This window comes from Pantherophis guttatus, chromosome 6, assembly GCF_059756535.1.
Source record: "Pantherophis guttatus breed Tessera chromosome 6, ASM5975653v1, whole genome shotgun sequence".
Classification (NCBI taxonomy): domain Eukaryota; kingdom Metazoa; phylum Chordata; class Lepidosauria; order Squamata; family Colubridae; genus Pantherophis; species Pantherophis guttatus.
This window is the reverse complement of record NC_142068.1, coordinates 105,713,593-105,726,622: the sequence shown is the minus strand read 5'-3', so window position 1 is coordinate 105,726,622 and position 13,030 is coordinate 105,713,593. Positions and strand designations below refer to the sequence as shown.

The 13,030-nt window shown below is 40.4% G+C and overlaps 1 protein-coding gene and 1 long non-coding RNA gene across 2 annotated transcripts; one reads left to right on the top strand and one right to left on the bottom strand.

The window, feature by feature from the left end:
* Positions 1–206: 206 nt before the first annotated feature.
* LOC132710330 (vomeronasal type-2 receptor 26-like) lies at positions 207–12,713 on the top strand. The gene is made up of 6 exons (XM_087871958.1): positions 207–594; positions 1,039–1,327; positions 4,247–5,038; positions 9,215–9,424; positions 10,003–10,129; positions 11,111–12,713. Exons 1-6 carry the CDS (start codon positions 371–373, stop codon positions 12,019–12,021), a joined length of 2,553 nt encoding a protein of 850 aa, XP_087728084.1. The 5' UTR covers positions 207–370; the 3' UTR covers positions 12,022–12,713.
* Positions 6,959–11,991, bottom strand: LOC148113250 (uncharacterized). The gene is made up of 3 exons (XR_015728405.1): positions 11,854–11,991; positions 9,896–10,183; positions 6,959–7,767 (listed from the first exon to the last, which is right to left on the bottom strand). It is a non-coding gene; the product is annotated as an uncharacterized LOC148113250 (long non-coding RNA).
* Positions 12,714–13,030: the final 317 nt, after the last annotated feature.

Below are 13,030 nucleotides of genomic sequence, written 5' to 3'. Positions count from 1 at the left end.
ATTTAATTCCTGTTATTTTGAATCAAATGGGGATTATTTCTCTTTCATTTCCCTCCAGAGAATTTCCCAACAATCTTTGACTGCAAGAACTACTTGAATTATCCAGGGATCCCTCCTGAGAGGGAGAACTGTGATAAAAGTTTCAGCTCTGCTCTTTGGCTGAATCCTCCAGGGGAGACTTTGGGCAGAGAAATATGGAGGTTTGGGACAGGCAGAGTCTGCTCTTGAATCTCTCTCCTTTCCAGATGAAGCTGAGTGTTTCTCTGTGTTGAGAAAAAGCAACTGGATGTTCCACCTTGTGAGAGTCCTTTCATTCTTCGAATTCTTCTTTAGAAACAGGAAAGGGATTCATTGATTCACGCCATGAATTATGGACCTCCTGCTTCTGCCTCTGATGCTGCTTTTGTCCCATCCAGTCTCTGGGAAGCTGAGAATCAAATGCCCACTGAGTTTGGAGAACCAGGATGGAAAACCATGGAGCTACTACAGACCAGGAGACCATCTAATCAGTATAGTCACCAGTGGAAATGAAATATTGCATACAAAGTTCCTTTTCAACGTTGCTCCTTTTGTTCAGTTTGTTTTCCTTGATCCGTAAGTCATTCAGGGTGATGGAGTTGCAGTCCCTCCATTTTAACACTCTCCTTCTTTTCTGTTTTTTTATTTTTCACTTATTCCTATATTGGGGAATATGTCTAATTTCCTGAATGATTTTGATTTCCATGGCTTCTCTCTTTGGTCTGATTTTGTGAAAGAGACTCAAAAACAGGTCTGAAAAAAAGCTGAAAGTGTTGCAGATTATTTTTCTCCTTCAGTTCAATCTTTAATTTATCACTTGGATACTGAATTTTATTTAAAGTAGTGGTGGAATCAGTTGTAGTTGCCGTACCTCAAACCATTTCAATATTTATGGAACTGTTCATTGCTTTTGGATCCATGTTGGTTTAAGGCTCAGTAGGCTTGTGGAGGATTATATATATTATATATAACAAAAGTATTTGTTGTGGCTGTTGAATATAATAACATTTTTTTCAATAGGACTTCTTACGAATTTTTTTATTGCTTACTATTCATTGTCAACATTCAACTGGCCAACAAGAATTCCCATCTCTTGCACAATCTCACACTTGGCTACAAGATTCAGGACAACTATTTGAGCACTTTCCACACTTCAGATGCCTTGATGGACATGCTCTCTACTGGAGAAGCCAATGTCCCCAACTACGGCTGTGGAAGGAAGGACAACCTCCTGGCTCTTCTTGATGCAGCTGACAGGGAGATCTCCATCCAGATGGCAACATTAGGAGGCACCTACAAAGTCCCTCAGGTTTGTGTGTGTTTTTCTCCTTCTGGTAAAGTGAGGGGTGGGTGGTGAGGGGTAACTAATAGATTCAATCATGTCTTCTCCATGGAATCAAAGAGCTGCTTTTCTTCATATTAGCAAAAAATGTCAATATTTTACCCCATTATGTTCATGTTGAGATTAATCATAAAAGGCCTGAAATGCAAACAATACATTCCCTGGAGAAGATATTCTAACAACTATTTAACAGATCAAAAAATATCCCTGGTTGTTGGGGCCTCTATTGGCATCTTCATTTTCACAGATAAATAAGGCCTGCCCTATCCAGTTGGATTGAAGTTGGCAATAATAGCACTTTACCTATCTAAAATGTGGAATAAAAATTACTCTAGCAATTACAGGCCAAATAGACTAGCAGATATTGTGGCTAAAATTGATGCCATGATCCTCTTAGTTAAACTTGAGAAAAATGCATTCCTTGCAGAAGAACCAGAATGTTTTAGGTAGAGTTAATGCAACAAAATTAATTAATTAATTAATTAATTAATTAATTAATTAAAAAGATGTAGAGACTCTGTAAAGAGTGCAGAAAAGATGATTAAGGGCCTGGGAGACTAAAACATATGAGGAACAGTTGCAGGAATTCAGTATGTCTAGTCTAGTGAAAAGGACGAGGGGTGACATCATAGCAATGTAGCAATATTGGGGGGGCTGCCACAGAGAAGAGGAGGTCCACCTATTTTCCAAAGTTCAAGAAGGCAAGACAAGAAACAATGGAGGGAAACTAATCAAGGAAAGAAACAACCTAGAACTAAGGAGAAATTTCCTAATGGTGAGGAATGGAACGTCTACCCTTCAGAAATTGTGGGTGGTCCATCACTGGAGGCTTTGAAGAAGAGACTGGACAGCCACTTGTCTGGAATAGTATAGATAGATTCAGATTAACAGAGTTGGAAGGGACCTTGTAGGTCATCTAGTCCAAGCAGACCCTACACCATTTCTGACAGATGACGGTCCAGTCTTTCTTGAAAGCTTGCAGTAATGAAGCTCCCACAACTTCTGAAGGCAACTTTATCTCTTTATTTCCAGGTTGAATCTCTCCTTGTTCAGTTTCCATCCATTATTCCTTGTCCTGCCTTTGTCCGGCCTTTGGGTGCTTTGGAAAATAGCTTGACCCTCTCTTGACTCCTCTCTGTGGCAGCCCCTCCAATATTGGAAGACTGCTATCATCCCTTCCCTGGTCCTTTTATTCACTAGACCAGCCATGCCCAATTCCTTCAACCGTTCATTGTATGTTTTAGCCTCCAGTTCCCTAATCCTCTTGGTTGCTCTTCTCTGCACTTTTTCTAGAGTCTCAACATCTGGTGACAAAAACTGGATGCAGTATTCTAGGTGTGGTCTTACTAAGGTTTTATAGGGTGGTATTAGTACCTCTCTTGATTGTACCCTCTGTTAATGTGATTTAGGATTGCATTGGCTTTTTTGGCTGCCGCTGCACACTCTTCACTCATATTTAATTGGTTGTTCATTAAGACTCCAGGATCCCTCTCACGGTTACTGCTATTATGCCTGGTTTACTGCTTGAACAGGGGGTTAGACTAGAAGACCTCCAAGGTCCCTTCCAACCCTTTTATTTTGTTATAAATTCTGTTATAGGTACACATGTTTAGCCTGCTAAATTCCTATTGGAATACACTGATTTATACAGAATGTGATATTATCATATTTACACATTATAGACTTGGATTGTTTTGTCATAATAATTATCTGATAATTTATAAAGCCAGTTCAAAAGTTATGGTCTTTGGGAAATGACATCATAGCCATAGATGTTCAGCCATTAGAGCAAGTTATTTTAAATTTTTGGGGTTTTAAATCGGCCAAATCTATTTAATTATTTTAATTTTTAATTATTGTTGTGTCCTGTGTTTTTAAATTGGCTGTACACTGCCCTGAGTCCTTCGGGAGAAGGGCGGTATAGAAATAAAATTATTATTATTATTATTATTATTATTATTATTATTATTATTATTATTATTATTATTATTATTATTATGTAATACCTTTCCTTACCTGGGGTTGTTTTCTCTGAGCCTGAATCTTGGCTCCCTCATCATCCAAGGAGCTCAGTTAGAGAAAGGGCAGGAGTGAAAGTGGGGCTTAAATGAAAACCTCACAGCTCTCCAGCTTCCTCAGCCCCAATGATTAAAGTATCTGAGGCCCAGTTTTCCCCCATGTTCTTCCATCAATCTGATGTTTGGGGCTCCAGAGAGAAACCACCAGCAGAACCAACCCAATCTCAGCCTCTGAGGAGGATCTTGGGGTGGCTAAAAGGACTCCAGCTGCTGCCCTCAGAGCTGATTTGGGAATTTACACAATTTCTGCTTTGTCTAAATTCAGAAAATATGGGCATTGGCATAAAATTTAATCTATGGAAACTGACAGACTCTGAAAATTGTGGCTGTTGGAACAGACAAAAATTCAATTAAAGACCAAACTTGGATTATGCAATTGACAAATCTTATTAGGCTTTGAGGTCTGCCTGTTTTTTGTATAACTGGAGAAAGAAGTTAAAAAATTTCCTCCAGAAAGAATCTGGGATAGAGAAACAAAAAAAGATGCAACAATCCTTGTAAATTATAATAGGCCCTTTATTGGAATAGAATACTCCAGTTGGCATTTGCACGTGTTAATCTAATTGTAATCAATTGTAGGGGTGATACAGTAATAGGATTTACATTTTTATTCTTTTTTAATTTGCTTATTATTTTCCATTATTATGATACAATCTTGCTAATATTCTGTCTTTAATATTTTAAACAATGTCTGATTAACAAACTATTCTAATACATTCATGAGAACCAGGTTGGATTTATTAAAATCTAATATTTTGGACTTGATCTGACCCCAAATATAACACAGCATTCTTCATTGCTTTTTCAGATCAATCTTAAAACTGCTTCAGAGGCTCTGAGTGATAAAAGTCAATTCCCCTTTTTCTACCGGATGAATCCCAAAGAAGGATTCCAGTACCCAGCAATTGTCCAACTGCTCCTCCATTTCAGATGGACCTTGATCGGCCTCTTTGCTTCAAACACAGAAAATGGAGAGTATTTCATGAGGATTTTTCCTCCTGTGCTTGTCAGGAGTGGAATTTGTGTGGTTATATCACAACTGTTCTCAACAGCTGGATATACAGCATCCCTCAGGGAGGCCCTCTCTAAGTGGAGACAAATCAACGTCTTTGTTCACTTCATGGAATTTGATTTAATTTGGGGCAGAATTCTTCCTTTCCATTTAACATTTATGCATCTGCCAGGACCCATTGAAGGGAAAGTCTGGATCCTCACAAATTTTGCAGGGTATAAAATGAACAAGCGTAGACTTCTCAAATACATCCATAGTATTTTGAACTTTTCTTATCTGACAAAAAATAGGCCAAAAGATTCTGCCTTTGAACCCGATTTCTTTGTGGAAGAAAAGTTTCAAGATCATTATTTCCGCTGTTCTCTTTCAAAGAACGTCTTTTCTGTCAAAGGCCGCAGAAGATGCACCCAGAAAGCCCCACTGGAGACCCAGAAAAGGAGCAGGTTCAAGCTCCTAAATCACTACTTATTTTACAGTATCATGAGGACTCTGGTCCAGGCCTTGAATGCCGCTTATTCCTCCAGATCGAGGAGGGGAAGGAAGGGGGGAGAAAAGAGTTTGGGGTCTCCAAGGCTGCAGCCGTGGCAGGTATGGAGGTCTTGATATGGATCCATTAATCTTAGATCCTTTGGAGGAGGAATCCAGAGGAGAAGGAGGGGAACCATCTCAACATATCTGGCCAATTCAATTACTCAGGGAATAATGCACTGGTGAAATCTAAAATTTGTTACTACCGGTTCTGTGGGCGTGGCTTAGTGGGGGGTGGTGGTAATGTGACTGGGTGGGCGTGGCCAATTTTATTTTTTTACTTTTAAAACCATTTTTACATGTAAAACCATGTAAAAAAATGCTTTCTTTAAAGGCTCTGACGATCCCAGCTGAGTTACCTGATAGTCAGAGGGTTTTTCAAAAAGCCTCTGCCGATCAGGCAACTCAGCTGGGATCGTCAGAGCTTGGATCGTTAGAGGCATTTAAAAGAAAAAAAGCCTCTGATGATCATCCGGCTCAGCTGGTCATGGGGGGCTGGGGCAGGGATTTTTGCTACCGGTCCTCTGAACTGCCCGCCACCATCGCTACCTACTTGCCCGAGCCGGTATGAACAGGGAACATTTCACTCCTGGAATAATAGTTCCAAAGAGTAGATACCATGGCATTTTGATATTAAACTCTGCTCATTTGAAAATGCTGTATTCTTTTTTAAGTGAATTCCTGTATTTGTGGGTTTGTGATTAAAATGGTGGAATTTCCCCTTTGTTCCGTCCCCACTGCAGGTGGGTCTGTGTGCAGCTCGACAGGCAGCTAAACCCCCCTCTTCTCCTCCAGTGAAAGGGAGCCTGGGGTGGATGTGGGTGTTTCATTGGGAGAAAAGGGCACGGAGAAACTGAGGAGATGCAAAGAGTGAGAATCAAGTATAAATAGGAGATAGGCAGCATTAACTAACAGCCAACAAAGAAGCAGCTGGAACCTCTCCAGCAATGCTCCGTGTGAGGGACGGAGGTCGTCTCCGGATGACCATGTGTCTCGGTCAAACTGGTTGCTTCCGTCTCCTCCAAAGGGTGAGAGAAAAGGGAGTCTGGCTTCAGACCATACAGTTAGGCTTATCTGCCTCTGGCCACTAGGTGGGGCTAGAGCAACAACAGCACAATAGATACATGTTGTGGCATGACAACCTTCATAAATTTGGAGGAGACCCTGAGACCATCTAGCCCAACCCCTCCTCTCTGCAGGAATCCCAGTTAAAGCTTCTCTGACTGATGGCTGCTCCGTCTCTGCATTCAGACAATCCATGAAGAGGAGACTGAACTTCTCTCCTTCACTGGCTCAGCTCTAAAACAGTTCATCCTTTTATCATATTTTTTTCTCTCCTTCAGCTAAATTCTCCTCTCTTGTAACTGAATTCATTTTTCCCTGTCTGACACTCTGGAATAACAGTGAGCAGATCTTACACTCATGTGTAACGTGTGTCAGTGATTGGAAGAGGGCTGCATCCTCCCTTCTCCAACCGAGAGATTGTGTCAGTTGGAAAAGGGGCTCCCAGACTCCTCCTGATCTTCAGCTCTTCTCCTTGTTCTCTTTCCTCAAGGCTAAGAGCAGCTCCTCTGATCTCTTCCTTGGCTTATTTCTCCTTCCCTGAAGTTCATGTAGATTTTGTGCAAATTCTCCTCCAAGAGTGGTGCCTGCAAGGGGACCTGGTCCTTGAATTGGGGTCTCCCCAAACCAGAACATTCACTTCCTGAGATTCTTATGGCTGCATTTGCCTTCTTTCCACGAACATCTCCCTGCTGACTCACAGTTTGTTCCCAGTTAACTACGATTTTGAGATCATTTCCACAAACATGCATATCAAGTTTGGTATCCCTCATCCTTCCTTTCCCTCATTAATGTTCTTATATGAGACTCTATTGTTAGTAAAGTCCTAGTTGCTTAAAATCAGATATTTTTCTTCTGCTTTTTACTCATGCCTTTCTCTGTGTCCTAATCATAAATATTGTTTCTGGAAACTTGATATTCCTCTTATTAAATTTTATTTTATTCAAAAAGGTAAAATATAAGCTTCAAAAAATAAAACTATTACAAAGACCAAACAAAACTAGACAAAATATTTTTTTTAAATTGTTCATTAAAAACAGACAAAAACATGCACATTGTGCCCCCAGTTGAATACAATACAGCAATAATAGTTTCTCCCCCTTGCAAAATAGGCTCCAAAAATATAAACTACACATCTATTTGCAACTACTTGACCTGTCATCTATCTGCTGTATATAAAAAACTTAGTTAACAGGCAATCCAACAATAAAGTTAAATTTAAAAACTTCAAAATTGTCTGTTATCTGCTATTGTATTTAACTCACAGAAAATTTACAGGAGCTTCTTATCTACCACAGACCACCACAATCATTATCTCTCATCCATCCAGAATCTGTCCAGGGTTAAACACCTTTGTTTGATTCTTAATAATAATACATTTCCTTAAAATTTTAATTAGGATCTTTCCCAACAACTGCTTTCCATTCCCCAAAGTCACAGGACTTCCTGTAAATTGAAACACGACAACTCTTAAGACTTGTTTTCCAATTAAATATGACAAGTCCATTCCCCAATCTTCCTCAATCTTCTTGAAAGAATCCATTTCTTCAGTCATCCGTTCTGTCCACTTTGAGTCTTCAGGGTCCGTGGCCTCTCCAGCCATCTCCAAGCAGCTTGCCTTCAAACCAGACTCCTTCTTCAGGGATGCCAGAAGCAAATTACGTTCCAGTCCATCCATCCATTCAATTCATCCAATTCAACAATTGTTGCTTGCTTCTGATTATTGCCTTTAAGTTGATTTAAAACCATTGTTATTTTATCAAACTTTTAAAATGAAGTTTCAAATAAGGCTTGTAAGTTGAAAGACTTTATATTCTTTAAATCAAATCAAATGAGCTTATTCTAAGATCGTATTAATTACTGTATTAATGACAACATAGAAAAATTGATGAGCAATGGCAAATTGTTATCCATCACCTTCAGGTTTCATAGGAAAGATTTAAAAGGGTTAAAAATTATTTGAGTATCATTTTAAAGACCATTTTTATCCACTTAGTTATCATACCATCCCTCAGGTTTCTAATCACATCACACAACTGTTTCTGAGTCTGTCAGATCCGTGAATCTGCCTTTTTTTGGGGGGAAGGAGGGGACCCTGGATTACATTTATACTTTACCTTCTACCCCTTTCCTCCCCCCATGTTTTTTGTATCCTGCAGCCGATTGATTTATAACCTTTAGCCTGGTGCCTAAACAGCCTGGCATTTTCTCATCGTTTGTGGGGTGTAAGGGGAGGGAGGGCCATGTGTCGGAAGATGACCCTGGGAAAGTTCCCGTATCACTTTCTCAGAGCAGTGGGTACAATAACATCTTCACACCTGTGGATTGGCTGAATCCCCACTGGACTATTGGGAGGGTTTCTACTTTCCTTTATTCTAACTGTATTGCCTGAGGGCCTCAGAGCCTGCTTTGATTCCGTCCTTCCACCACTCCTTTCCAATAAAAGGTTCCTTTTGAAAGGCCAAGTTTCAAGAGTCTGCACTTTCCTGAATGAGGAAGTGAGGCCGGACCTTACAGAGTCCTTTACTGAAATCCAATGATGTCACCAGAGTTCCCATAATCTATTTAGGAAGTGTAATGATGTGTGAGAATGACTTTTGGGATGAGGGGAAGAGAGGCTGCCTAGGGAAGGATCAGAGAAGAGGGGAGAATCCTGCAGCTGCATAATGGGAGAGAAAGAAACTCAGAAAGGATCCTGGCTAACTTTTCAGAGAAAAGAGTTGGTGGGAGATTTGTTCTTTCAGATCTGCAAAATGTTGTTAATGTCACATTACAATCAAGTAGAATTAGCATATCTGGGTGTGTTTTCCATCAGGATGACCAGGGAGAAGATTAGCCTGACAACTTTTTGATAAACCCATGTTTTCTGGGAATCAACATGTTGTTTTCAAAGCGTTTATGAATCATCTTTTTTTCTCTGTTCATTTTATTTGTCATCTGGTCTAGAATGTTCCCAATAATTGACCAATTGTGTCAATTATATTTTCTCTATATTTTGTCAGTATATGATTGACAAATTTTTCTCAAACTTTCTTGTTCACTTCTGAAGATAATGACAGAATTTGTATCATAATTAGGCATATTTGGAGATTAGACAATTGTAGAAGAAAGATTCAATGTGGGATAAGAAACAAAATTCTCTGTTTTTCAAATTCCTGGATGTTCTCATTCCAGTTTCATCCCTTTCTGGAGAAGAATGAATTTTGGAATATTTCTGAGAGGAAACTGTACTTGGACCAAAATGGAGAGATAAAAGCAGATCTGGGCATTAAGGCCTCCTTGGTTTTCCCCAAGGAGGATATCAGGACAGAGGCTCTGGCGTATTTTGAAAGGCAGAGACTTACTATCGACCAAGATCTTCCATGGCTAAAGTCGCTCAATAAGGTAGGAGAAATTTTGCTGTCTTTTCTCTGTTTTCCAAAGCCTGAGGTCCCATTTCCAGTGGGCAAAGCCTAGAGTCTCCAGGGTGGTTGGCCTTCCATGCCAGGTGGTGTCATCTAATGGAAGTTCTTCAACAGACGGGACTTAAGTGAAATGGCTTCGTCATGTTTTATGGAAACCTTTCAAGATCTTACAGGTCTGAGCTTTCTTTCTTCATCACAGTTTTCCTCTACATTAAAAAAATCTAATGGAATAAAAGTTTCCTCAATCTTTTACAGTAAACTTTGTTCTCAGTTTTAAGATGAATATATCATCATATTTAAAACTTTTTTCAATTCCATACCTCTTGACTTTATTAAGTAGAAAAGTACTTCATTGTAATTCCAAAAGCAAAAGGGAGGAACTAAAGGAAGAACCTGCCAGTTGTTATACCTTCTGCATCTGTTTAGAAATAGTCAGAGATTTTATACTTACCTCAGTGAAGACCAGAGGCTACTTGTCTCCATCAATTTCTTCCTCCGTTTTCCATGGATGGAGAGTCCTAACATATTTTCTTTGGCATTCCTTGTTTTTCTGCTCAGTCTCTGCCTCAGTCCAAATGTGTGGAAAGTTGTCATCCTGGATTTGTCAAGAGGGCTCGAGAAGGAGAGCCAGTTTGCTGCTATGACTGCGTTCCTTGTCCGGAGGGGACCTTCTCCACTCAGGAAGGTGGGTCACACGGAGGAAAATGGGAGGCTTTATGGAACTGGATCCATCCAGAACCTTTTCATGAAAGTGCAAGTTAAAAGACACATTTAAACTCACCTGTATTTTTTATTTTTAACCTGCACAATTTCTTATGTAAACAGAAGTAAATCAAAAAGACTTGAAAAGAGGGGCTGGGAAGAGATGGGATGAGTGGGTGGCAGACTGGGCAAGTTTTACTAACAGCAGAGCAAATACCTCTTCTGCTTTTTAGCTTGAATATATGCTGCTAAATTTACCTTTCTGGGAACATCTGAGTTCTTTGAAACTTGATGAATTATTTTAGGTCCACCTTCAATCCAGTGTATATTGAATCCTCCCCTTGAGGATCACTGAGAAGGTGTCACTGGTCCATAATTTGGTGCTGTGGATAGTTATGGGGGAACTCATTACTCAAATAGTCTGCTATATAGATCAATCAATCAATCAGAAAAGAGCTGGAAAGGACTTTGGAGGTCTTCTAGTCCAGGCCCCTGCTCAAGCAGGAGATCCTATACCATTTCAGATAAGTAACTTCTGGAGGCCAGCTGTTCCACTGGTTAATTGCTCTCACTGATAGGAAGTTTCTCCTTAATTCCAGGTTGTTTCTAGATGTTACAAGATACTGTAGGTATCCTCCAAGTCCAGGATATTAACTGCCATGTGGCAGAACTCAGGATGTTTGTCTAAAAAGATTACATGATTCATTATTAACCTCTAATAATGTAGGTTCCTATGAAGATTCTACACATTACACAGGAAATAATTAACATCCTAGAACTTCCCTCAACTTCATATACCTAGCTACATTTTTTAAAAAATGTCCTTATGCTCTTTTTAATAAAATAGGTAAGAAATACTTCTTGGAAAATGCCCATGGTAACAGCTGTCATCCAAAAAAGGTATTTTTTGAAATGTAAAAAAAACCCAGTATATTTAAGAAATATTGCTTTTTGGCTTTCTCAGATACACAAAAATGCACCAAGTGTCCAGATGATAAATACCCAAATGTGGACAGAGTCCAATGTATCCCCAAAGTCATAACCTTCCTGTCTTATGAAGAACATCTGGGCATCATCCTGGTCTCTTTTGCCCTATTCTTGTTCCTAACCACAGACCTTGTTTTAATCATCCTCATGAAATACCGAGAAACTCCCCTTATCAAAGCCAACAACCGGGACCTCTCCTACATCCTCCTGGTCTCCCTCCTGCTTTGCTTCTTGTCTCCTTTTCTCTTCATTGGTCAACCAAGGAAAGCCACCTGCCTTCTCCGACAAATGGTTTTCAGCATCATCTTCTCAGTTGCTGTTTCTTCTCTCTTGGCCAAAACCATCACGGTGGTGCTGGCCTTCCTGGCCACAAAACCAGGAAACCGTGTGAAGAGATGGTTAGGGAAGAGCTTGGCCAACTCCATCATCCTGTCTTGTTCCACTGTCCAAATTATCATCTGCTCCATCTGGCTGGGAGTTTCTCCCCCCTTCCCTGACTCTGACCTCCACTCCCAGCCTGGAGAGATCATCCTGCAATGCAACGAAGGGGCCGTTGTCATGTTCTACGTCACCCTCAGCTACATGGGCTTCCTGGCTGCCATCTGCTTCACGGTGGCTTTCCTGGCCAGGAATCTGCCTGGGGCCTTCAACGAAGCCAAGCTGATCACCTTCAGCATGCTGGTCTTCTGCAGTGTCTGGGTGACTTTTGTGCCCACCTACCTGAGCACCAAAGGGAAATACATGGTGGCTGTGCAGGTCTTCTCCATCCTGGCCTCCAGTGCTGGTCTGCTGGGCTGCATCTTCATCCCCAAGTGCTACATCATCCTTCTGAGGCCAGACCTCAACACAAAGGAACAGCTCACAGCCAGAACAAATGTAAAAACATGAGATATAACACCATTGTGATAGTGGAAGAATTGTTAAAAGTTTCTTTTATTTGAAAGGAGATATTCTTTCCATTTAGATAGTAGGCATGAATTAAAAAAAAATCATATGTATATGTTTCAAAATGGGAAATTATTGAATCCTTCATAAAAGAGCAGCTTACAGCCAGAAGAAATGTGTAAATGTGAGACTGAGGAATTTCAACTTTTAACATTTTCCACAGTCCAAACATAGAAAATGGTCCAAGCTGTTCTCCATGCATGAGTGGGCCAACTATTTTTCTTGAAATAAATAAAGGGTTTGTGGAAGATTGTGAGGAGACAAATTTCTTGGAGAAATGGGAGCATGTTAGCAAGACAGAAATATAGAAGGAATGTATGGAGCAACGTTGATGCCCTCATTTCTCAGTACATTTCACCCAAACTGCTGTGGCAACACAACTGAGACGTTTCTTTTTCTTTACACAATAACTCTTTCTTGAGGGTAGCAACAATACAAGGCTGGGGAGGTAACTTGAGTCTTGCTAATTTTGAATATTCATGCTTACATCATCTATTAAATGAAATATGAATATGTAAGATTGTCATTTTCTCCTCCTTTCCTGGAATGTATAAATATGAGTGCCTCCTTTCCTCCCACTATTTTCTGGAGGGAAATTCCTCCAATGGACACTGAATAAATAACAACTGCAGTGAGCCTGGATTATTTGAGGTTTTTTTGGCTCCTGTGTTTGATTCTACAGAAAGTGGTATCAGGAGTGGGATTCCCCATCTTCCATCTGCCACCAGGGACAACAGATGGGGCAGCCCTATAGGGTGAGGGTTGAGAGATTGAGCCCACAACCCTTCCCACTGCCACATATAGGCACCATTCAGGAGTGTATGTGTGAGGCCACAGTCTGTGTCCAAGTGTCTCTTGTGGCTGGGGAGGTTTGTGGAGTGTTTGTGGTCCCTTCCATCCCAATTCTCAAGCCACCCTGGCCCTGCTGTGAGCTCAGCCAAGCTATGTCTGG

Coding starts and splice junctions, on each gene's coding strand:
- LOC132710330 (XM_087871958.1), top strand. CDS start 371: ATGGACCTCCTGCTTCTGCCTCTGATGCTGCTTTTGTCCCATCCAGTC. Junction 1,328..4,246: donor GCACCTACAAAGTCCCTCAG/GTTTGTGTGTGT, acceptor TTGCTTTTTCAG/ATCAATCTTAAAACTGCTTC. Junction 5,039..9,214: donor CAAGGCTGCAGCCGTGGCAG/GTATGGAGGTCT, acceptor TTCTCATTCCAG/TTTCATCCCTTTCTGGAGAA.